The following is a 25,000-nucleotide window of genomic DNA, read 5'->3' on the forward strand; positions in this document are numbered from 1 at the left end:
GCAAGGCAAACATCCCAGACCGCGGGCCTTACGTCAGGGAGAATGGAAGGGCAGTGGGGGACGTGGATGAGGGGGAGCAGTAAACACAAGGGGTCATCCGTCATGGTGACTGGACGCCAGCGGGAGGGTTGACCTCCACCTTGCCATCGTCCCGGGTGCCTCATGCCTCTACTCCTCCGCACCCCGCCACTGTCACCACTCTCTCCCTCTCCCTCTCCCACTCCAGCTTCTCGTCCACAACCCATCTGTGACTGAGAACCTATGCATAGCTGGCCTGTTAAACCATTAGGGCTTTAGCTGTAAAGTGGCGCGCGGGCTGGGAAGCCAGCATGAGCTGGCCAGCCGCTGGCATCCCAAACAGCCGGCATCCGGCAGGTGCACACTGGGACACGGGGACGTGGCCGAGGACGAGGGCGGCTTGAGCTCGGGGATTTGGAATGAAGGGCAAAGGGGGGTGCTTGACAAAAAGAGAGCAAGTGGACAGCAACACATGGCTCTGTGGCTCACCAATGGAAGACAGGGGCCAACAGCTAATGTACAGCTGGAATGGACCCGCTCTAATGCTCTAATGCTCCAATGCTCCAATGCAGTCACAGCAGAGCTTCCCTGTGTTAGAGTCGGGCCGGGCCTGTGGGCTTACCATGCATCTTAAAGACCTCCAAAGGAGTGCTGGAGCAGGCAGTGGATGCAAAAGGCTTGTGTGTGTGTGTGTGTGTGTGTGTGTGTGTGTGTGTGTGTGTGTCTCTCTGTGTGCGTGCGCGTGTGCGTTAGTCCATATCCTCCAACATATTGCAAAGGCCCCTTGTGTGATATATCCTAACACTTCTGCATGACTCAAACACAACATAAATTCCCTTCTCCAGCCGGTCAGCGGCAGTCCTCGTCTCGAGAGTGGATATATAAAGAGAGAGATGAGAAGAGGAGGGACACAGAAGGAGGAGAGGGCGACCACCCATTCAGCCGCGTCTGTCTTTAAGTAGATTCACTGTTTACATTGAGGAAAGGAAATAGCTCAGACTAGAGCAAATGGCTCATTAGGATATAGTGATCAAGCCAAGAATAAACCCGCAAGATTAACATCAACTCCGAAGGGAGGCAAATCACACATTCAACTGCACTTTGGCAACGGCGAGGCCTATATTTCAATTAATTTTTATTTTGTGTTTATTTTTTATAAAAATCTCCATGGATTAACATACACTCACTCTGTCCCAACTTACACTACACCAGGACTTGAAATGCACTCGCACACACCCACTCAAACACACACAGACACACAGACACTCTCAGAGACATCAGAACATCCTTTTTGTGTTAGCTTACCCAAGGCCACCGCATGGGCGAATGATTTAACAAAAGAGCTGAAATTAAAACAGCATGGAACAAGGTGCTCAAAGCAATAACAAAATGGCTGAAACAATGGCACACAGAAGAGGAGCCGTGCGGAGAGAGATAATTAATGAATCGCGTCTCAGAATAACGCAGGCATCAACAGCGGGACTTCTTGTCCTAGTTCTGCAAGTAATGCTTTTGAAGCTCTCTACCCAACACACATACACACACAGACACACACCCACACAGAGAGACACACACACACACACACACACAGAGACACACACACACACACACACACAGACAAACACACACACACACACAGCAGAATTGCCACCACAGAACGAGGGATGGGTGATAACCTAATTTCAGTGAAAGTGCTGGAGCAGCACATCATTGCTTTAAAATCGCCCACACCCACTCACACATGCCCATGGCCAGGAAAAGCACATCTCCAGGGGTAGCAAACCAGAGTCCAAACAGACACTGAGTGAGCTCCACCTCACACCAAACAGACACTGAGTGAGCTCCACCTCACACTAATACCATGGCCACTCTCTGCTTGCTTAAGTCAGGACTCAGTAAAGGTAAACGCAGAGATGTGGATCATGATGTGATGATGATCATGATGTGAACTGCAACAAATCAGTTGGTCAGGTGTGACAGCATGTATTTTTATACCTCTCTCTCTCTCTCGCTCTCTCTCTCTCCTCCCTCTCTCTCTCTCTCTCATACATTTCTCAGAGGCAGGGTTCATCTGAAGGACTCCAGACAGACTCTCCCTCACAGCACGACAAGATGCGAAAATGGATTTCAAATGCAAATTTCTCACATAGCTTTAGTAATTCAGGAGGAGAGAAAAAAGAAGGAAAAACTGGTGTTGACTACCGCCTGTTTTGTTCTTCCTCAAGTGAATTCAATATCTGTGTACTTTGAGAGTGATTCATAATCAGTACCAAAGAAAAAAAAAGAAAACATGAGAACTTAATTAAAACTTTCGCAGAGTGTATCCTGGCACTCTCCCTGCAGAGGAAGAGCTTGGAGATTTGTGGACGTCTCCAAAAATCTGTGAGTGTGACTCTGTGACTCTTTGCCCGTCACATAGACATCCCAAAGCGGGCAACCCCTTTGCTGGAAAAGTCCCTCATTGTTGCAGGAGGCATAAAAGAGGGAATTAAATTTGATTTTTTTTTTCTTAAATGCCATGCCTTTCAAGCTAATCCATTTGGCCTGTGGCCCACGTTTGCCAGCCTCTGTCTGTGTCCTGCCAGCTCCTCTTTGTTTTGCGAACGATGGACATACAGAGAGAGAGAGAGCGCGAGAGAGAGAGAGATATTGTCACCAGTGTGGGCGATGAGCTGGACAAAGCGGGTGAAGTGAAGTTAAGATGGAGAACAAAAAGGGTGAGCGGGTAACAGGGTAGACAGCCCAGCAAAAGGGAAAGGAAATAGAGAGAGAGGAAACAGAGAACAAGAAGAATATTGCAAACTAAATGCATGGCTGCTGGGGTCAGGAGCAATGTTTATTATTTGACGCAAGCCTCTGGTAATCCATTGTGTACATATAACCACCCGTTTACTTTACAGCCACCTTAAATATTTAAATCTTCTGATTTCAGACCAGCCATTGAAATACTAGTTAGTTGCTTGGTCCAAGACAAATGAACACACCCAAAGAATGATAGTACACAGCACCCATAATGGCACTTCTAAATCACTGTGATTCCAAATGATCATCTCAGCACAAAGGCGGGAGAGGTAGTTGAGCAGCCTTGACAATGTTGTTTGGCTTGTGCCTCTGCTGCCTTAATTGCCCCGGTGTCACTAGCGACCCCTTCGGAAGAGTCGGGATGACAAAGCAACATCTTGTCTGAGCATTGCCACTCTCTCTCTCTCTCTCTCTCGCTCTTGCACCATCACACACTAAATTACTTTAATGATACACGCGGAGACTTGCGTAGCCATTGTTATACGAAGGCTCATTCATCCTCTCTCGCATCGCCTCTTTCTTCTCTCAAGCAGCTCCATTACCCTGTCCGTCTCCTCTATGGCTACGCTAGCCCAGGAGACCCCAGTATGAGTCTGAGTGCACATTAGCAGAGCCTTTTTATGATGCAGTGCAGCAGTCCAATACGGGCTCCTGTGGGGCCCCTGCTCACAAGCTTTGGGGCGAAATAAGGGAATTAATGCTGAACCCCACCACCGCTGACCCCTTCTGCTCCAGCTAACGCTGCTGCCGCACCCGCGGGGCTTTCACCATCTCCCTCAGCCCCAACCCCCCTGGGGGAGCCAGCTGAGCCAGGACTGCGCTAGCTGGAGGGGGCTAGCTAGCACGCTAACCTGTCTGTGTACAAGCCTGAGGGGAAGACCAGGGTCACTTCAAGATGAAGTCCATGAGAAAGTTGGGTAGAAGTGTGTGTGTGTGTGTGTGTGTGAGAGAGAGAGACAGAGTAGGTGTGAGTGAGTGTATGCCTGTGTGTGTGTTTGTGTTAGTGTATGCTTTTGTGTGTGTGTAAGTGCGAAAGTATGCTTGTGACTGTGTGTGTTTAATCATTTTTCTTGTGGTATCTCACATCTGCCAGATAGCCCAGTTTTCGGAGTTTAAGCAGCAAAACGCCGCATCAGGCCTTTCAATTAGCAGGCTTGGCAAACTGCGGCAAGCGGTGCAAATGTAACTAAACACAGGAAAGTGATCCTCTGGGAGTGTGGGCAGATGACGGAGTAACTAAGTAAGCTCCTTATTTTCCTCTTCGAATGGGGAGAGGGAAGGGAAAAAAAACCTACTCCTGGCAGTCGGAATGAGTTTTGAATCTCCCTAATTAGCGCTATTTGTACTCGGCACGGAGCAAGCAATGATATAACAAACAGCCAGAACAAAAACAGAAAGAACAGAGAACTGAGCGCTGATTTTAATTAGGGAATCTTCATCAAACAGCTCCTCCTCAGGGAGAAGGACTTCCTCTCTTCCCACAGCATGTGAGGCTGCTGGAGTGCATTAATCACACAGCCTAGTTTCAGAGTGAGGGGAGTCCAGTCTCTATGGAGAACTGGGACTCTCCTTTTTTTGTTTGTTTGTTAAAAAGTTAGCAAGAGGTGATGGTGCTCTGTTCTCTGTCATTCAAAAACGTATCTTTCTATCACCCCTCTTTTTCCCTCGCTCTTTCCAGCCTGCAAACTACACACAAACGAAAACAAGCAAATAAATAAACACCATCTTTTGTTCGCCTCCCAATTTCAGTCATGTCCAGGGATGGAAAACAGACAGTGATGCAGGTCAAAGGTCGGCAAAGCCTCAATTAGGGTGCATGGCGCTGAGCAGCCAGTGATTATTTAAACCTCCTGACATCTCTCTCCATGCTGACAGTGTCAGATTCAACCCTCCTCAACCCCCCAAAACAACCCCTGTCCCACCCCACCATGCTTGTCAAAGTGTATAAATGTTATAAACAAAGACAGCGAGGGTTAAAAGGTGCGGGGAGAGAGGTCACAGGAGGGTGGGGTTGAAGTAGGGGCATGGGGGACCCCCACTCCCACCCCAACCACACACACACACCAGCCATCTTGTTGATGGATACCACCCGCTCTTAAGCGGGCGCTTGCTGAAAGCTAGCCGGACACACAAAGGAGCACTTCTTTAGAGAAACGCTCCCAGTTAAGTTGTAAACTGACATGTGTAAGTCAACGGGGTGACAGTTTGCGAGATTAAATAAACAGAAGTGACTGGGCTTCTTATTTCACCTCAGTATGATCGGACACCCACTTCATATTCAATCCTCAGCACTGTTCAGGAACAGCAAACCCAAAAAGGCAGTGAAAATAAACCTCCCTGAGCTCTTCTGCTCAGATGCATTCCGCAGCTAACTGAGCTATGTGGTAACAAAGTGCTAATGGGAGAAAGATATGCAATAACACAGCAAGTGTTCAATTAGCCGCTCACTTGACCACTGAGCTCATCTGAATACCTTGATGACATACAAGTGGGTGCACGCTGTAACAGTCGAGGCCGGATAGAGGAGAAGCTTTGAGGCTAGAGAGGTTGGTCTCCACACTGTGAAATGGCAAAATCGTTGCCTTAATATTTCTCCAAATGTGGTTCTATAACTGTTATGGACTATTAATTAATAGCTGGTAATGATCAATAGGAGACAGCATTTGAGACACGGCACGGTGGAGGAAAATAACATTCTGGTGGGCTTGAAGACTCATATTCCTCTTGGATAAGGCTGAGGCTTCTTCCATATGCCATGTTGAATATAGCTTCTCGTCAGACTATTTTAGAGCCCATGACACACCAGACCAGAGACGACCGGCCACTTGGCTAGGGCCAATTACTAAGCCATGCTGTCAGTGGAGTCAGGACGACTGCTGAAGCTTGGTTGATGAATCGAGGCCCTCGAAGGGCTCATCTCCAAGTCTGGAAAATAGCCACAGCTACGGATCCCCCGAACACACATAGTCCACTCCATCACGATTCCCCTTCCTCCACCAGGACTAACACTAACACTGACACACACTCCCATTTCCCCCTGGGACTCATCCGTCTCACTTCGCTCCACAAACTCCTCAGCAGAGAGTTTGCTGAAAGAAAAAGAAGGAATCTTCAGGTTGAGTGTCTGTTTGGATAAGAGCCGAACGAGCACCACCGCAAACCCCCACTCCCCCCTGCTCCCCCCATTCACTCCAAATACTGTTGATTCTGGAAGGTTAGCTCATCCACCTCCAGGCTCGAACATCTCAGGTGACCTCAAAGAATTAAGAGTTTGCCTGATGTGGCAAACCGAAGCAATCATTTCCAAAGGTGCGATATACCTGAAGGTGCGTCATATTGCACGGCTAAAGTAGAAAAGGATTTGTTGACCAAAGTATTATCCAGAGGGTGACGTGCCGCAGTTAATCATGACAGCTAACAGCAGCAGCAGTCACGGCTCTGCGCCACCAGCCGCACAAACAAACAGTAATTCTTCCACGGCTGCTAGAGGGCTTATTGGCCAGAGCTATGGCTAGGCTTATCTCCCTTGCCAGTGATAAATCAGGTGGCAACCTTCGTTCAAATAAGGCCTGGCCGGGGGAATGGGCGGCCAGATACCAAATGCACTGGAGCCGACGGGCCCGGAGACAAACGGTAGGCTCTCAACAAGGGGCTTGTTTGTGACGAAAAAATCCCAAATCCGGAATAACTGCCCAATGGCACATGGCCCTGGTGCTGGTTTGGAATGGAACTGCTTGTCACTTCATCCTGTTTTTTTTCTGAGACTATTCCCAGATAAACAATCTGGGGTCCAACTGACCGCTCGACAATTTCTGCATCCTCCGATATCCACAAACCTCGCTCTAGGCTGCCAATTAGAAAACAAGATTTGATCCAAACGCACAAAATAAATTTGATCCAAATGCACAAAATAAAAAAAAACAGAACAAGGCCAAATGAGAGAAACAGAGCAACATCAGCTGGCCTACACAAGGAGACATGATTGCACACTGTATGTGTATGCCAATGTTGACCTGATTTGCCATTAAAACTATAAACATATACAAATAAGCAAGGCTTAACGTTTTGAATAATTTGTCACCATTTATTGGAGCAGTGATAACTTTCATATGCTTTTCCCTGCGTTACAATTCATCTGGTACGCCTTATTTGAAACGTAATGACTAAATGAACAGCCATCCACGAAAACGTTCTGAAACAAGCAGACAGCTGAAATAACTCCAAGTCGCGGGGAAGAAAAATCTCCACCGAGAACAAAGTTGGCTTTAAGTGCCCGTTCCCCAGAGGAACGGCGCGAAATCGAAACTGAGTGGGATGAAAGGGGCCAATATTTCATAACGCGGCCATCGCAGCGACCAAAATGACTACAGAGGAATAAAAACAGAATAATGGCCATGTCAGGATCGCTAACAGTGGCCCCTTTGTGCGGGGCATTGTGCTTAAACACAGCCGTGTTTATTCTGGTCGGGCTCCTACAAGCCAGCGCCGTTCCCTCTCTTCCGCTGTCATCCCCCTTTTTCTTCCTTAATGCATACGCAAAAGCCAGACGGCGGAGAACATCGACTCTGGCTCTTCAGGAAAGGGAGGCATGGGAGCCGCAGTGGGTGAAATATGAGATCCAGCGTAGGGGGAAAAAACATGGTGGTACGAAAGTGTCCATCAGGATTAAAGCAGGCTCAGAGATGACTTTAAGTGTCAGGAGCAAAGTCACGCTTGGCCTCATCGCAGACCGCGGCGGTTGTTACACTGTGTGAAACAACTTGAGTTACACTTTCTGTGACTCACGGAGCAAAACAATGCACCAGTCATCCCTGTGAATGGGGAATTCTGCATTAATGGATCAATGGCTGATCTATGGACTGAGGTCAATAGAGACAGGATTAGCACACATGAAAGGACTTCTTTCAACAGGCAATATATACTCCTAAACTCTGTCTTTGCCATTCATCTAGCCCAAGAGAGTATGGATGACATCCTCACAAAGCCTTAAAAGTAGATATATATCCTTTAAGAGATTTTGTTAAAGGCCAAACCTTCCATTTCTATTTGATACACTCTGTCATCTGTAGATGACCTAGGATCAGCATTTCAGAAAGGCCCTTTGCTGACCTCAGCCATTAAAGAAAAACTGGAGGTTTCAAACAAGAAGCTTTGGTGCAGACTGGCTCAACATCGATAACTCCATTACTTATGCTAGGCACAATGTCATATTGATGCCCAAGGTGGGAAGGTGAGAACATGGCTTGAAAGCCTAAGACCAGTCATTATTCTGAATTGCAAATGGAGGTAGCAGCATGAAAATCCAATTTTCAAAGCTGGTAATTGTTCAACAGCCTCTATTTTTACACCGATAAGCAATTAATTAGCGCGAGGAGGCATGGGCGCAAACACTTCTTTCTTGAGCAATCAAGAAGTATTGATTCACACCAATGAGCGGGGGGGATTCGCATTTTTTAAATTCATCAGCGGATGATTGGCTGACGGGATGACTGACGGAGGCGGGGCAGCCGCCATACACTAAACTCCTGAGAGATTCCCTGGGTGGCGGTGATAAGAGAAAGCCCAATGGAGTGGAACTAAGTGTAATAGCGGGTTTAAGGAGAGATACAGTATCATTACAGGCCTGCTTAGACAGGAGATTAGTGATCAGATTCATTTTCTCCACCATGCTATATGATCCATATCTGTCTGCGTAATTGCTTTATGAAGCCAGGAAGTGCACTGACAAGGGTGCCAATGGGAAAATACAGAAAATATGGCAAACCATAAGTGCCATTGTGGGAGGCAATTACAAGCTCTTCTCTCATGAATTGAATTTTACATTTGCATGCAAATGACCAACACCATCCAGAAAACCGACCGTTTTTTTTTCTGTCTTCACCAAGCAAAGAGATACCTCAGGGGGCTTGAACATCAATCGCAGAGATGGGGAGCCTTCCCACCCTTCTGAGGGGGAAAAAAGGAGGGAAAGTTTGAAATGAAACATGTCCAAGTTCAAAGAAAAAGTTGATGGACTAGAAAGTACAAGATAGCCCTGCTGTCACAGTAAATCACAAACGGTTCCCCATAAGGGATCAGAGGACCCCTTAGTCAGGCTGTGTGTGCGATAGCCATGTGAAAGCTATAGCCCATCTGTGCTCTCTCTCTCTCTCTCTCTCTCTCCCTCTGTGTGTGTGTGTGTGTGTGTGTGTGTGTGTGTGTGTGTGTGTATGTGTGTGTGTGTGTGTGTGTGTGTGTGTGTATCCTCCCTTGTCCCTTTATCAAGCCTCAACAAGGACATGAAAGGACAGTGACCAACAAAAAAATGGCATCCAAAACAAAGCCCTGTCAGCGGCAATAGGAAGCAACTAGCCACCGCATCCAGACAGCCAGCCAGTTTCGGTGGACTACAGGCTCTGTTTGCCAAGGGCAAATAACTGCCAGAGTGGCCGCTTTATAGTGTGTGTCATCTCACTTCCCCACACAAAGCTCAACACCACTGGGATGACAAGGGCACTGTTTCTTAGTTAGGGAGGAACTCAATCAAATGCTGGTTAGGGATGTGCTCTACATGCACCGATCTAATAATATAAGGCTTAATGGAGACCAGCATCGGGACAAAGAAGTGACAGCACTTTCCTCGGCTCTGCTTTGAGTCAACCCCAAACCTTTAAAATGAAACAAGATGGCAGTCCTTCATTCACAAGTAAATCATCGCGCATGTTCAGCATTTAAGAAAAAGTAGTCCTCTGTGTTAAAAGCCCCTAGAGTGAGGCATGCAGTAATTGGAACTGTTTAGATAACCTTTAGCTCTAGACTGAGGCAGAGTAAAAAAAGTACTTATTTTCTCTCACTCTCCCTCGCACACACACACACACACACACACACACACACACACGCACTCACACACACACACACACAAACACACTTCGGCCATCAATAATCGTTAAAACTATACAAATCAGTAGACTGCTGTCAAGCTAAGAAAAACACAGATTTTGCCATGTAAGGGTGCTGTGACATAGCTGTGGAGAGAGGGAAAAAACTCCAATGGAGGAGTACTGGCATGAGTTGGGCCCCGGCCAAGTCCAGCTGAAGAACACAAGTCAGAGAGCGAAAAGAAAAAGGAGAAAGACTTCAGGGAGATGTCACAGCTGGCACACACACAAAGACTTACCACACACACACTCACACACACACACACACTCACACACACACACTCACATACACACACACACACACACACACACACACCACAAACCATATCAAAGGAGGCACGTAGCAAACTGCTCTGTGACTTGCCAGCTGTCAGGAGCTCTTTTAAAGAACAGAAAGCCACCTGTCCCCTTATCGGGCTCTGCAAGCTCAGCCAGCCTCACTCCCCATCCCGATATCATGCGCTATTCTCCCCTAACATGTCCTGCCAAAACCTATTTCACTTCCCTCCTAATTGTCTCTCTCGTTCCCTTCTTACCCTCAACCGTCAATGCCTCTGATGTGAATGCCTGAGATTCCTCTGCAGAATGTTTGGACTGCAGCTTGGGGGCCTTTAAATTGGGGCATGATTTAGGCTTTGTGTACGTTGCGAAGCACTGGTAAGGGTCGCGAGGGGGCAGAGGTGGGGGGTGTTTGTTTAGAGGGGTACGGGTGAGTGGTGGGGTCGGGCCGCTTGTTGCCCCTCACCACGTCTCCCAGATGCCAGATAAGGAGTCTCTCCGTCAGCCCAGCGTGAGATCCGACGCAGAGGGCTGAGAGGATTTCTATTTACACTACCAGCCCCATCCATCCACCACCTCCTCCTCTACCCCCTGCCCCCCCCTGCCCCCCCGTCTACCTCTGTCATGACCGTTTAGCTCCGGTTCAACCAAGCATTTGGGTGCAGACAGGCTGACATTTGCCAGACTGACGCATGAACCCCTTTGACTTAAAAGACCCCCCCCCCCTTCCAACTGCCACCCCTACTCAACCCCGCCTCTTGCTCATTCCCCCGTAGACATCCTGAATATTTCTCACCCATGTCTCCCTCACCACACGCAAACCAACTCACACACACAGACACACGTATACACGTACACCCACACACACAGTTTTCCCATGTTTCCATGTGTTCCCATGCCCAGTAAGTCATCCCACAGCAGTCACCACACAGTATATGAGCCATTGTGAAACACTACATATTTTCATGAGGAAATGGAAAGACTGCAATGGTATCAGCTGCGCAGAGTAAACAAGGATCCCTGGTTCTCCTTCCTCCGACAGCTGCACCAAATGTAGCATGCAGAAGTTAGCCCTGGGCAACCGGTCAAATAAAAAGCAAGATGTGCAGTTTCCAGGTAACTGTGTGTGTGTCTACGTGTGTGTGCCTTTGCGTGCGTGATGTGTCATGCGACAAGGTAATGGTAATGGTCCCAGGTTCCTGTTAGGGAGGGCACGGGGGGGGGGGGGGGGGGGGGGGCGGCATATGACTGATGGGCCGGCCAGCTGTCTCTGGATCCCACCACTGGACACGGGGATGAGGACTGAGACGTCATGACCAGTTAAGCAGATGAGGAGGGGGTAGGCAGGGGTAGGAGAGGGGGCCAGGGGAACTGAGCCAAGCTAAAATTAACCTCGCTGCCTGAAGGTTCATTAGCGCCCCGGGAGCCTCGATCCCACAGGGAGAGATGGAAAATCTAGTCAGCAGTGTGGGGTTGAACCGAACAGGGGGGATTTTTTTCCCACTTTTAAAAAAAATTGGAAAACAGTCATTGGGTTTTCAAAAAATGAGTGTTGCATAGCATGTTTGCCTAGCCTCGGGAGTATTTCATGTTTTTCAACACAGTAATGAGCAAAAACATGTTTTATTGACCTCGAATAGCACAAGGAAAACCTTGTGAGGATATGTTAGGAGTGACCCTCATAGTGCCAAATAGTTGATATCCCTCCCATCGCCTCTAACCAACTGACTTCACTTCTATTTGTGGAATAGGGATGAACACAGGAGGCAGACATTACTGCGGAACAGGTCAATCAAATTACTGCATAACAGCAATCTTCACACCCGCAAACCAGTGTTAGATCTCCATTAGATAAGGATAGCGTGCATCTTCGCTAATGTCTTCTTCATATCGGTCAGGTTGGTCGGGGCGCGCTGACAGAAAATCCTCTCGACACATTTACATTGCTGGGATGAGCCCTCGGCGTCTGACATGATTGAGTTCTCGTCCGGACATCGAGCGATGATTAACTTATTCTCTCCTCTCCCCGGCAGCCGTCTGCACGGCACGGCCGGCTCACGTCTTGCATCTAGCTCACCCAATCAATAAGCTATTATAGGTCCAAACAGCGGGCCAAATTAACTTATAGCGGCACTGTGCCGAGTCGGCACTCCGCTAATCCTATTGGCAGGGTCTAATGAGGCAGGGAGACGGCCCAGCCTGGCACAGGGATCACTTTAATGACGCTGGACGAGTCCTCACACCCGCAAGGGCGGACGTAGTGGAACGCATATGCAAAACCAACAACACTCACTAGATGCAATATGGGTGCTCTGTGTATTGCCATTAGCATACGTAAGTGTTTGATGAAATTCATTACAGATATTAAAGGCGAGTTAAATGGATTTTTATGCAAGTTTGTTGTTTGAGGTAGAGGAGAGATGTTTGGATGCGGCACTGGTCTCCTAGAAGGAAAGGACGACGGGGACATTGTGGAACCGCAGTGCGGACTTCTACGCTGATCTCCCAAGTGTATTTGACTGCGTATATGTGTGTGTTAATGTGTGTGTTTGTGTGTGTGTGTGTGTGTGTGTGTGTGGAGGAGAGGGGAGCGGAGGTGGACACTCTGTGAAGGAGACAGGGGGCGGCCATCGTTGCCTCCCCAGTGTGTCCGTCAGAGGTGAGCCAATTTGTTAAATGGAGCCAAGGCTGGATGAGAGAGGGCTGAAACCCTGCGTGGCCTCTGCACCTTTCTCCTCTCCTTTCTTTCACTCCGGAGAGATGGATGAGAAACTGATACGCCACGGGACGCAGGGGGAGAAAGTGTGTGATGGGGGGCACTGTCACTCAGGGAATGAGAGGAGGTCAACGCCCACAATGCTTGACATAGTGACTGACACACACACACACACACACACACCCACCCACACACACACACACACACACAAACACAAGCTACCCAATCACCTAATCCTAGGCCTTCTTAATTCAGATGTCAGGCAGCCCTGCAGGCAGCTTTACGAACATTCTATCTTTTTTTCTTTCCAGCCTCACCAAAAAAAAAACGTCTCTCCCCTTCTCTCTTTTTGCCGGCTGCTTTTCTCTTATCCTATCACTCACTCACCCCACTCCCCCACCTCCACCCCTAAGCTTCACCCCTTCTCTCCCTCACCCCCTCTGCCTTTTTCTCAGTCCGCTCTCTCAAAGGAGGGCTTTCGTTTCATAGCCACACCCTGCGCAGAGAGGCAGTAGGCGGTAGCAGCGAGACAAAAGGAGGCCGATGCGAGTATGCCCGTCACTGTAGCGTCTGGCTGCCATTCAGTTCCAATTTCAGGCTATTCGAGCAGTTTATTTTGAGGTTGAGTCCACTTTGGCGCGTCTCAAACATGAGCAAATTGAACAACTTGGGGAAAATGCAGAAATCAGAGGGTGGAAAAATGAGGCGGAAGACGAGCCAGGTGGTTTTGGTTTTGGACTTTTGCAACTTAAATTTAACACTGAGATAACTGTTGTTAGGATCTACAATTCAATCTGAACTTCTCATGTTTTGTGATTCACAAAGCGGTGAAATAAAAAAAATTAAAAAAGCACAATTGCTTTAGTCTCCTTCATCGTAAGGTGTTAAGTGGCATCGGTGCCGTCTTTAGCACTCAATGTTAGGTCAGGTTCTTCAGCCCACCATTCCAGGCACAGCCAGGCAAATTTTCTCTCCATTAACCTCGCCCTAATCAGATTTGTAACTGCAGCAACCAAGGGCAGAGGAGTGCCATGCGGCTCCACGGCAATGGCCGTGCCCCTTCTGCTGGGATTAGCACGATGGCTAGCATGCCTGCTAAAGAGTCTCTGCAAGGCCTCTTCCCAGACTCAGATCCTTATCTATGTCTAAGCCTCAGGAATAAAAAAAAAGTAGCTTATCACCTCCTCTAAACTGTCACGCTTCAGGCCTGTGCCGCACGCTACATTTGCAATAAAGTTACCAACTGGGTTTCCCCCTTCTCCTCCTCCTCCTCCTCCTCCTTCTCCTCTACCTCTGTCTCTCTGTCTCTCTCTCTCTCTCTCTCTCTCTCTCTCTCTCTCTCTCTCTACCGGTCTCTGTCTTCTTCATATAGAGGTCGACCATGCGGTTAAGCTTGGCTCTGTGTCAAAAACTAACTCTATTCAATTTCCTCATACATGTCCTACCCTTCTCTACGTGTCCTCTGGACACTACAAACAGGAGGAGGGCGGGAGACAGACAGCGCAGTCCTCTGTCAGCAGTCTGTGATGTGGGGCCTCAGGGGCAAATGCTTCCTGATTTTGCCGTCCTTTTAACCGAGACAGAATCAAAATGGCTCTTTTCCTCCCATCTCTTTTCCTACTTGAGTCCCTCCTTCTATCCATACTGATCGCTTCCAATCATCTTGTCCACCCCACGACTACAGCTTCCACCAGACCAGCCACAGGATATTCGATGAAAGCGTAACAGAAACTGATGAAATAAACTAAACTTTGATCCGTGTTTAGTGCTCTTCGTCATAGTGACTGCTTCGACTGCTTTCATCTTCTCCTGTTATGACGGGAGCTTCAGAAAAAAAGCCACTAAAGGCTAGAGGAGGGAAAAAAACGTCGCTTGAAATCTCATAAGTTTCTCACCAAGCAAACACCTTAATCCCCCCTTACCTTAGTAGCCCCACTTGGAGTACACCAGTCGAAAGCTGGGCTTAACCCAAGTTTAATACACAGCGGAGCTCAGCAGAGTGAAACCAAATCATACCGATAATAAAAAAAGAAACTCTCCACTCATCCCTTGGGGCATTGGGAGACCCTCAAACCAACAGGGGGATTACGCCCCAACAGCAAGCCTAGAGCTGCAGCCCTTGACTCGAGACTGAGAGAGATTAGTCCCTATACAACAGCATCTATCCAGCCTATCTGTCTAGCGCAAAGGGAAGCTTACAATCACCAGACGTTTATCTCGAGTGGAGCCAAGGCTCGTGAGCGGTGCTCTCAATCACACAGCCGATGTCTGCACTCTCCGAGGGAGTGGATGGTACACCCTGGCCTGCTATCAAGAGCCACGCTGAGATGAACAAAAGGGGATGATTGAGTTAGCCCACCACCTTGCAAACTGTCTGCTGCTGGCTAGCTGCAGAGTAGTATCAGTTTCATCGTACCAAAATAAACTCACTTCCTGTTCTTTTTAGGTCTCCCGAGGTCACATCTCCTTTCTATTATTCTACTCTGAACAGATAGCTGGAAGGAATACCGCTGTGGATCAGGCCCACCTGCTCTGCTCTACGCAGGTGGCAAAGATCAGCGAATTAGTGTGAAGAGGCAGCTTAAGAGTATTTGTAATGGGTCGGTGTTTTGCAGGCGATTCCTCCCTTACCGGAGCCGAAGGCGAGGGATTAGATGAGTCAGTGGTCAGAGGGACAAGCAGGGACTGTGATGCAAAGCAAAACCACAAAATTGCAAAAGCGGTCAGTCAGAACATGGTGCAATTACTGTATTATTTTCTCCCTTTTTGGGGGGGGGGGGGGGGGGGGTGAGGTGGGGAGTGAGGGTTGGTGGGGTGTTGTGCCTGAAATGTGTGGGCAGCTGAGGAAGAGGGTTACACTGTAGGAAGAGAAAAGAAATCACCTCAGGACACATCTTGCAGCCTCAATCTGAGCTGAAGTGTTTCTACTCAGAGCCAAGGAAGCAAAGCATTTCCTCCCAAAGCCTGTGATCAGATCTGGGGCCCGCCAGGCACACAGGAGAGGGAGCCATATGCTGCATCATGCTCAGTCTAGAGAACAGGGCTCCGTACCTTTTTATAACCTCCCTATGAGTGAGATCAAAGCCTGCTGCTCCCTTGATTCAACTCAATGTTATCTCCAGACCGTGTCATTCAGCTGTGTGTCGTGGCTCTTGCTTTAACTACCGCCCTGTCCTCTTTATGGTTTTTATGGTGAGATGTCCTTCTTGACCCCACCCGTGCCCATCTGATAAGGCATGTGATCCCTTCCTTGTGTGGTGGCAGGGAGATTTCCTGGGGCAGTCCTTGGGCATTTGACAAAGAGTCAGGACTACACTGGAAGGAACAAAGAGTAAGAGAAATTTTAAGTGGCACTGGTCTTGGTGCCCCAGGCCATGCGGTTGACTTCCGCGATCAAGCCGACTGTCAAGGGGCAGTGGACTGTGGTGTGATCGATCACGCCAGTAGCAGGCCCCCACCCCAAGCCACTGTAGGAAGGGCCAGTGCTTCTGCTAAAGGCGGCATGACACCCTTCACTTTGCATCATTCACTGTGAGGGGGGGGGGGGGGGGGGGGGGGGGGGGCGCCTGCTTCTCCCGCCAGCAGACACCGATCAGCGGGGGCCACCACAAGATGCCGGCTCCACCACCATAGGCGCCAGGGCCCTGGGAATCTGTTCAGCGCTGCTGGAGTGACAGTGCTGGGGCGCCTGTCCTGGGGGTGTCATGTCCGTGTGGATCTCTCTATTGCATGACTCCTTGCTCTCTATGCTGACCTCTCCGCTGGAGAGATGTGCTGCTGCATCCCTGTCGCCCTTCTTGGTGATCTCTAGCTGTCAGGGGCTTTTGTCCTCCTCCTACTCCCCTTGCCAAAAAAAAAAAAAAGAAAGCCTCTGTATTCATGTTGGAGGGACATCCTGCCTGAGTTGGCTACTCCCACTTGCTTCCCCTCCCACCATCAACCTCACCCCCAAAACAAACCCCTTCAAAACTGCTGTTTCCAATCCCATACCAGCGGTCTCCCAGTCTAGCCCCTCTTCCCCATCCCTTCCCCCCTTGAGCAGTGGGCCAGCAGCACCACGCTCTAAAAACCCCAAACATCAGGGACATCGGACACAAACCAATATGACACAAAGGGGCCCAGCGCTGTGTGACAATGGATAGAACGGCTCGCGTTCTGGGTTGAACTCTGGGTCAATCAGCTGCACCCGCGTTCAAAATGTTAATTACTCGAACATCCCAATTTCCCAATTCACAGTAGCTAAGGGAACAAATCCAGCTGGCTGAAGCAGCAAGCTTGGCTGAAAATTGATTTTCTGTATTTTTATATCCAAGATACCACACTGTGCCAATGTTATGTGCCTCACACACATTCTGTATGAAAAAAAGTTCACAGCATGAGGTATTTGACAGCTAGGAATAACATTCAGCTGTCAATTCCCATGAAGGAACATATAGAAAACATTGCTTTCTTTTTTTTCTTCTTTCTCTAAGAAGTAAATGTTGACAGATGCTGACATGAATGTCCTTGGGCGATGTAATTAAATGCTAAATAATCCCTACCCACGTCGTTACAGGGTTAACAAGGACTAACTGAAGTAACTAAAAACTGAGCCCATTCCCATCAACAAAAATATGCACATATATCCCAGACAGTGCATGCTTTATTTATTTCAGGAGTAAATCATGATTATTTAGGCAATATAAGAGCACATACATCTCCTCTTGTGTATCTGGGTTAAAATAATTACTTCAGGAAAAGTATCATTGGCAATGCAGAAAGAAACTGCACATTTGAATCCTGTACTTAGGCACTTGGTAGAGTCTTTCACCACAAATTTGCCCAGAAATTGACAAAAGACAAAGAGAGAATATGTGACACTCTGTCTTTGCAGCCAGGCGATGAGCCAAGGCGTGCTGAGCACTTGTCTCCCCGCAACCTCCACCCCTCCCTTTTTTTTTCATCCAATCAAATCACAATTAAACTACTGGAATAATGTTAGCACGAGTGAGTGAAGTGGGGGGAAAATAATTTAGGGATTAGAGACAGCGTGGAGAGAGGGGTTCTCTTGGGAACTGGAGTCTTTTTTTTCCCCTGGCTAGCAGACCACACAGGAACCACTGAATTGTGGTGTACTTTGTAAGAAGTTAATGAAAGGCAAACAGTCAGGCATATAAACACTAATAAATGACTGGCTGGGTAGATAAGATAGAATGATACAGAGGTTCAGTACAGCATCCTTAGGAAAATATTGGGGGAAGGTCAGAGAATGAAGCTGAATCCATATGGATTTCATACATATAAAATGAGGAGGCGGGGGCGGGGGCATATGTGGGTGTGTGAGGTGGGGGTTGGGGGGGGGGGGGTAAGTAGAGAGGAAGAAGGGTGAGCATAAAAACCACATTCTTTGAGCCAACAGATGTAGTACAAGGGATTTCCTGAGCGGAAGGAGACAGTTGGGTGTTCAAAGAGGCAGCGGCAGGGTGTGGTGTGCTGGGGCAGGGGATGAGGGGTATACGGGGCGTAAGAGGGAGGGGTATAGGGATGTATGGATGGAGAACGCTCAATCATGTCTTGGCTGGCGCATGCCAACTGTCCCCCCGGCTCACAGATGACCTCCTTCATATGGCCTTTTGTCTGCCACGTTCTTGGCCTTCTCTTTTTGAGCCCCATCCCCCATACCTCACCCCCCTCCTACACACACACACACACACACCAAAGGAGAAACAACCCCTCCATGCACCATGATTCATATGGCTCGATAAATACACAGAAGTCAGGAAGTCAGGCCGCCAACCCTTCCAACATCCTGACCTCTCTCATGCCTGAATGGAATGTGTGTCTGGGCAACCAGTAAATTTTCGGCCAAGGGGAACCCAAAACTAATCTCCGAGGTCCGCGACGTCAGCTCATATCCCTCTTTATGACTTGACTCCATGTGGACCTTTCAAAAAGAGGATCTGACGCAGCGCAGATGGCCTGACAGTACATTTCTGCTGGGATCAGGCTGAGGTAGGATGAATTAGGACTTTGTGAAGAGGGCCTGAGTGCTCAGAGACTGCTGCCCGGGGGTGTGTGTGAGGAGGGGGTGGGTTGTAGTGCACACTGAGGCACCCCACTCAAAAGCAGGACCTCGAGGTTATCAAGTCTTGAAGTGGAGCAGTGTGCCGGCCATTCGCACACTTCGCAATCTCTCTGTCCAAGAACAGGAAGAATCCACTATAATTAGAGTCTTTGATCTACCTTGGACTTGTGCGACTGCTGCACAGAAGGTCTATTTCCAGCGTCCCTTTGTGGATCTGATATCCCCATCATATTCCCTTCATCTGCACATGTGCGCATGAGGGTGTCAAAGTGTCTGTGTGTGATGTGAAGGGGTATTGAGAGAAAGAGACTACAGAAGAAGAGAGCAAGAGGGAGAAAGAAAGACTTTTCGGCTATGACCCTTTTAGTGGGTTTAACTTGTGAAACTCTGCCATAATCTAAAATAAGAATAAGACACGGATTATCGCTTGCCTTTAAAAGCGGATCATCAGAATCCCTTTGTTAGTACTTATCAAAAAACCATAACAGCTTCGGGCTTTGATCTTTGTTTTTACAGCTGTGCGAAAAGGGTGCAAGTGCCAGGTTTCACTGTGGGGTGTGTGTGTGTGTGTGTGTGGGGGGGGGGGGGGGGGCAATAATAGAAATCTAGAGCTAAGGGTGAAGAGTTTCTCCCAGAGGGTTAGGGAGTACATTACATAATGTAGTCAGGCATAAGAGCTTATGAACAGCAAGACTTGGCCTTTCCATTTTCTGTCTTCTCGTTTCTCTTTCTCTCTCTTGGTTTGCGCTTTTGCCTTTGTCTACCAATATGGGATATTGTACATCAACAAAGGCATCCCATTACACCGCCTCTCCATTCCAGATACAAAGACGACATGAATCACAAAAGGGACACAAAAATCCCACCTGGAGGTCGCCTCAGTGTACACAAGGCAAACAGGCTAATGGACTGAAGGCCTTAACCCACTTATCATGGCGGAAAGAGGGTCAGATTGAGCGATGGAGTGCCGGCCGTGCACAAGTGCTGTACTGTACTTGTGGTTAATGATAAGCCAAACACAACTAGCCCAACTCGCTCGAGCCGGCATGGCCAAACAGTGCTTGTTGAATCTGGGATTAGACGTTGAAAGTTGCTCAAGTGTCAGGCCCTCGTGAAGTGGGGAAGACTTTTACAAGAAATCAAAAAAAAAAGAAAAAAAAAAGTACTGTGTTTTCAGTGTTTTCCAACACCATTCTCACAAGGCTTTGGGGGTTAGGCAGCGTAAATAAGCTTTACAAGCTTACTTTCCGAAAACTGTGGTTTTAAGGAAGGAAAGGAAAACAAGGAGGACTCTTAAATTGTGTAATGAAATTCGGCAACAGAGGTCTCTGTAATGCGACACAAGGATCAGCGCGCAAGCTCATTATCCCTTGTTATTTTTTCAGCATGCACAAAGCTTCAACGATTTATTTATTCTTTAATTTCAGTGTCCTGTTCATCGGCCTAGTAAAGGCCCTCGGTACATAAAGATAGCTGTTCTGTTGGCTTCTTGCACTACAGCCACGCAACACTGGTTGCTCTGACAACATAATTATATGTAGAGAAGCTGGTGTGGTGGCGGTGAGTGTGTGGAGAAGGGAGGGAGAGAAGGAGGGGGGTAGAACGAACGCTGCAACTTAGGACCGTGTCATTATGGTTCTGTTTGAACCTTGTACAGAATAAGTATCGCCAGTGGCCAGGACCACGCTTTCCCTCCCCTTCTGGTTGAGCCAAGCTCCTGCCAAACCCAGTCTTGTTTTCAACTACTTTGAGAAAAAAAATAGGGAAAAGAAACCTCACTGGTAACAAATGTCACATATCACCGTATTAAGCGAGTTTGCTACTTTTAGAGACTTCCCACATATGCTTGACACATGAAGTCGTGTTTTTCTTTCTGTACTTTTTTTTGCCATCTCTAATTTAACATGGCATAATTAATCAGCTAGATCACAGGGCATCCTTTAAGCACGCGGTGCTGATGGAGTGGTGCTGAAGGAGCCAGAAGGACATCTGAGAAAAAGGCACCTCTCCGGCGAGGTCGTGGAGGACACCCTGTCAGCGTGAGGTCACCAACATACTTTCCTGTGTCATCTGCACAAGCCAGAATCTGCTCTCCCCCGCTGTGAAGGAACTCCAGCAGGAATGGAGCCTGACCCGATTTATATTTATAGAAGCTCAAATATTAGCCTCTCGATTAAGGGTTTTGTTTTCCTCTTCAAATAAAGTGAGGCATTATTTGATTATGCTAAAGTACGCTGCCTAATGCCTGGTCAAACATCCCAATAAGCCTCTGCATCCTAAGATGGCTAAAGTCTATTAAAGAATAATTATTAAAAAAATTATAAAACCAACAAGCTGCAAGCTCCTTCATTGTATTCAGAGGCATGTTTGATAAAGGCCACTCAATTGCTGTATCGTGAAATGTAAAGAATCGCAATAACATTGTACTGTGGCCCAAATAGCTTGATAGTATTGGCACCTCTGTGGCAATTCCCATCCATAAATACTAGTGATTCCTTTGTTATGATTCTTGAGGCTTTAGGCCTATATAACCCTATCCACCACCAACTAGACAACCCCATAACCTAGAAAAGAGAGCCTCTGGTACCCCCCCCCATCACACACACATCACCCCTCCCCCATTTAACTTAGATTACAATAAAGGCCTTGGTGTCAGCCAGTGGACATGCTCAAAAAGTAATTGATATTTGAAATCCCTTCTGATGCTCATCTAAAGACTCCAGAGGGATAGAGTGCATCTGAGTCATATCCTCCCTCTGAGGCATAGCTGTTTGTTGCTTTCAGGAGTGATCATTTAGCAAAATGGACCGAAAAAACAAGAAAACAGGAAAATATTGAACAACTAAGGAGTTAAATCGACAAAATCTTCCATCTCCCTCTCGGCTCCTTCCTTGCCTAAAAGCTTTTTTGCCTCTCTGTGCAAATTCACTGACCCTCGCAATAAAGGACTTTAGTCTCGACATCAAAGCGAGCCTGTCATTTAGGGCCCCAATAAAGTACGGCTTGGCAATGCCGTTTACACCAGGGAAACATTTCTCCATTAGAAGGTGCCCGGATGCAGATAACGGGAAATGTAAAAAGCTTTTCTTCGGACAGAGAGAGACAGACAGAAAAAAAAACTCCTACTTATCATACTAGGAGATGCCAGCGACTGGGCAGCGACAGGATAGAGCTCTTTTGGGTCGCCTTTGTATCTCCTGACCACCAACTGAGGAGGCCTTTACAAATCCACTCACCCCGGGCCCGATCACACCCTCGCATCCCAGCCAGGGTCGGCAAGACCCGGGGTCCTGGGGCCCCGCGCTGGGGGCCTGCCGGTGCAGACACATCCTGCCCGTCCGCGGGTGAGATTATCCAACCCAATGAGTCCATTCAGCACAGACACCCGGGAGGAAACTGGAAGAGCTCCTATTCAGCCGGAGTAAGCCAAAGCCAAAGCCAAAGCGCCCTCGCTGCCTTTCAGGCCCAGCCAAGAGGCACCGGTGGAAAATGAGAGAGAACGCCAGGAAGAAAGACAGACAGACAGAGTGAAAGAGAGAGAGAGAGATAGACAGAGAGAAAGAGACAGAGAAAGAAAGAAAGAAAGAAGCAGACCACGAGAAATAGAGAACAGCACTTACTGGCTACTTCCAGCGATGCATTGTGGCTGACCGCTTCACCAAGGTAGTTTCTGGCCACGCACACGTAGGAGCCCTCGTCAGGCTTGCTGCGGCGGCCGTGGACGATGCGAAGGAAGAAGAGCGAGCCGCTGGGCAGCAGCATGCGCTGCGAGCGTGGGTTGTCGCGGTCCGTCTCCACGCGCTCGCCGTCCTTGTACCACTCCACCGTAGGTGTGGGCCGGCCCTCCGCCTTGCAGTTGAGGGTGGCCGGCTCACCCTTGGACACGATCAGGTCAGAGGGGTGCTCCACTATCCTGGGAGCGAAGTCTTCCTGACGTAGTCGGGATCCTATGTAGAGAGACACACATATGGGTTGTTAAGTACTGTACATGTTATAAAACAGTGATCCTATGTTGCAATGCTAATGTTTTAATACTGATATCGTCCTCATTATGTTATATGTGGGTGATTTGATGTACCGCAATGGATTATTCTTAGAAATATATATGAATATAAAATAATGATGTCACCCCCACCCCCCAAAAAAAGGATTTAAAAGGAAGCCTCAAATAGTACCCAGGAAGGTTCTCTGGAACTCTGAAATATTCTGCTTCTTGAGACTATAACCCAGAGTACTCAGAGTGTTATAGTGCCCTATCAACGAATGGGCATACTTTACCCTATCTACACAGAAAATACATCAGGACATGATAGTTTTGTTCAGCAGATGGCACTAAGAAATCTGTTCCAGGGATAAAAAAAAATGCAGCCTTCTCCCCCCTCTAAAAGCCAATCCCTTGCAGGTGTTGGGGATGCGTAGACAGGCTCAACGTGCAGAAATAGAGGCTCTCGTGCTGAAACCACCCTTTAATTAAAACTGGCCCTCTCTTTTTTTTCACTGAGCAGCTGAGCCGAGCTAGAGTTGGAGATGGGGGACTGTGATTTTAAAGCCTACCATTTCCCTGATCAAAGCCCAATGAGGAAAGAGGAAGAGGAACATACAGCAGGATAGAGAGACTGGGTGGGATCGGGAAAAGAATAGAAAGAGAGAGAAAGAACTAAGAGGGAACACAAATCTAAGGCAGAAAGTGGAGTGTTCTCTCAGCTGGAGGCTTTGAGTTGGAAGTTTAAATACACTAAACTAATTTCGAATGGAGACAAAAACGTGGTCAAATGTGTGTGTGTGTGGGGGGGGGGGGGGGGGTGTTGAATTTTAATTCCAGAGCTTAGTCATTACTGAAGCATGGAGTGCAGTGAAATGTGGCTGTACGGACTGGTTTAAATGCAAATGACTATGGCATCATTAAAGCCAGAGGGGGTTGGGAATAGCAGGGTGTGACAGTGTGTGTGTGTGTGTGTGTGTGTGTGTGTGTGTGTGTGTGTGTGTGTGTGTGTGTGTGTGTGTGTGTGTGTGTGTGTGTGTGTGTGTGTGTAGCATCCCCCTATCTCCCCACATTGGCCTTTGGAGCCCATTCAACTCCAATTAAAGGGATCTGGGACTAATTGGCGGCACAGGGCCACTATTAATTTACCCAGCATCCCGTGGACTGGCCAAACAACACATGCACACACACACCCACTACACTCACACACACACACACACACACACACACAAGCACACACAAACTCTAGAGGTCTGTCTGCTGATAGAGCATCTTTCACCCAAAGTGAGGGATTGCCGGAAAAGTCAGCAGAATGGCAACTTCCATTGCAGCAGCAGCAGCAGGGGGACACAAAGGATACAATTAATCACATCCAGAGAGGCAGCGCGATGAAAGATAATGAACTCCTCGAATAACTTCCTCCAGTGACCCCGCTGGATTTACAGTAATGGTCTGTAGTACTGTAGTCGCTGTGCTCTCTCTCTCTCCCAGGCTGTGTTCCAACACTATTAAAACATACATGCTCCGCTACAGTAATAATGTGCAATGTGCTGAGACAAAGGGGAATACTGTAAAAAAAAGATGTAAGTGTGCCCCAACACTTTCACTGCCAACCAGCCCACTGCACTGAATAATGTCAAAGACTCGCTGACTGTGGGAACAACAGATTCAGTACTTATTAGATGTGCCACCTTTTAAGGCATGTACTGTTCTCTGTGTGACATCGTTTACTTGATGTTTTTTACACAAAGAAAGAGGGAGGTTCAGAGAGAAAGGGACGGGCAGAAATAGAAATAGAGATTGAGACAACTGCACACAGGAGCAGAGAGAGATGGGGGGGAAATGAGGGAGAGAATTAAACAGAAAATGAGAAAACAAGGGATCAGATGGGAAGAGTAAAAGGTGAGAGGCGGAGGCAGACACAGACAACACTCCTCACTCTCTCTCTCTCTTTCTTTCTCTCTCTCTCACTCTCTCTCTCCCTCTCTCATCTTCCTCTTTATGTCCTCTTGAATAATGCTCACATTAAAAATGCTTAATGCGCTCTGAGCTGTCGGGGTAATTTCGCAGACAGCCACGCCGCTAATTAACCCCCATTTGTAACCTGTTCCCACATCTGCCTTTGATCCTGCCGGCCCCTCTCTAACGAAGCCCTTTGGTCAGCTCTCTCTATATCCCTTTATCTCTCTCTCTCTCCTCCTCTGACTTTCCCTCTCCCTCTC

General features: G+C 48.0%; 1 protein-coding gene across 4 annotated transcripts in view; it reads right to left on the bottom strand.

Moving 5' to 3' along the window:
- robo1 (roundabout, axon guidance receptor, homolog 1 (Drosophila)) overlaps positions 1–25,000 on the bottom strand; it is a 264,703-nt gene that overhangs the window by 111,194 nt on the left and 128,509 nt on the right. For all 4 annotated transcript variants that reach the window (XM_042708700.1, XM_042708701.1, XM_042708699.1 and 1 more), the window contains one exon: positions 22,417–22,743. In XM_042708700.1, the coding sequence (XP_042564634.1) occupies positions 22,417–22,743 (327 nt within the window). The remainder of the gene's footprint in view (positions 1–22,416; positions 22,744–25,000) is intronic.

This window comes from Clupea harengus, chromosome 9, assembly GCF_900700415.2.
Source record: "Clupea harengus chromosome 9, Ch_v2.0.2, whole genome shotgun sequence".
In the NCBI taxonomy this organism is placed as follows: domain Eukaryota; kingdom Metazoa; phylum Chordata; class Actinopteri; order Clupeiformes; family Clupeidae; genus Clupea; species Clupea harengus.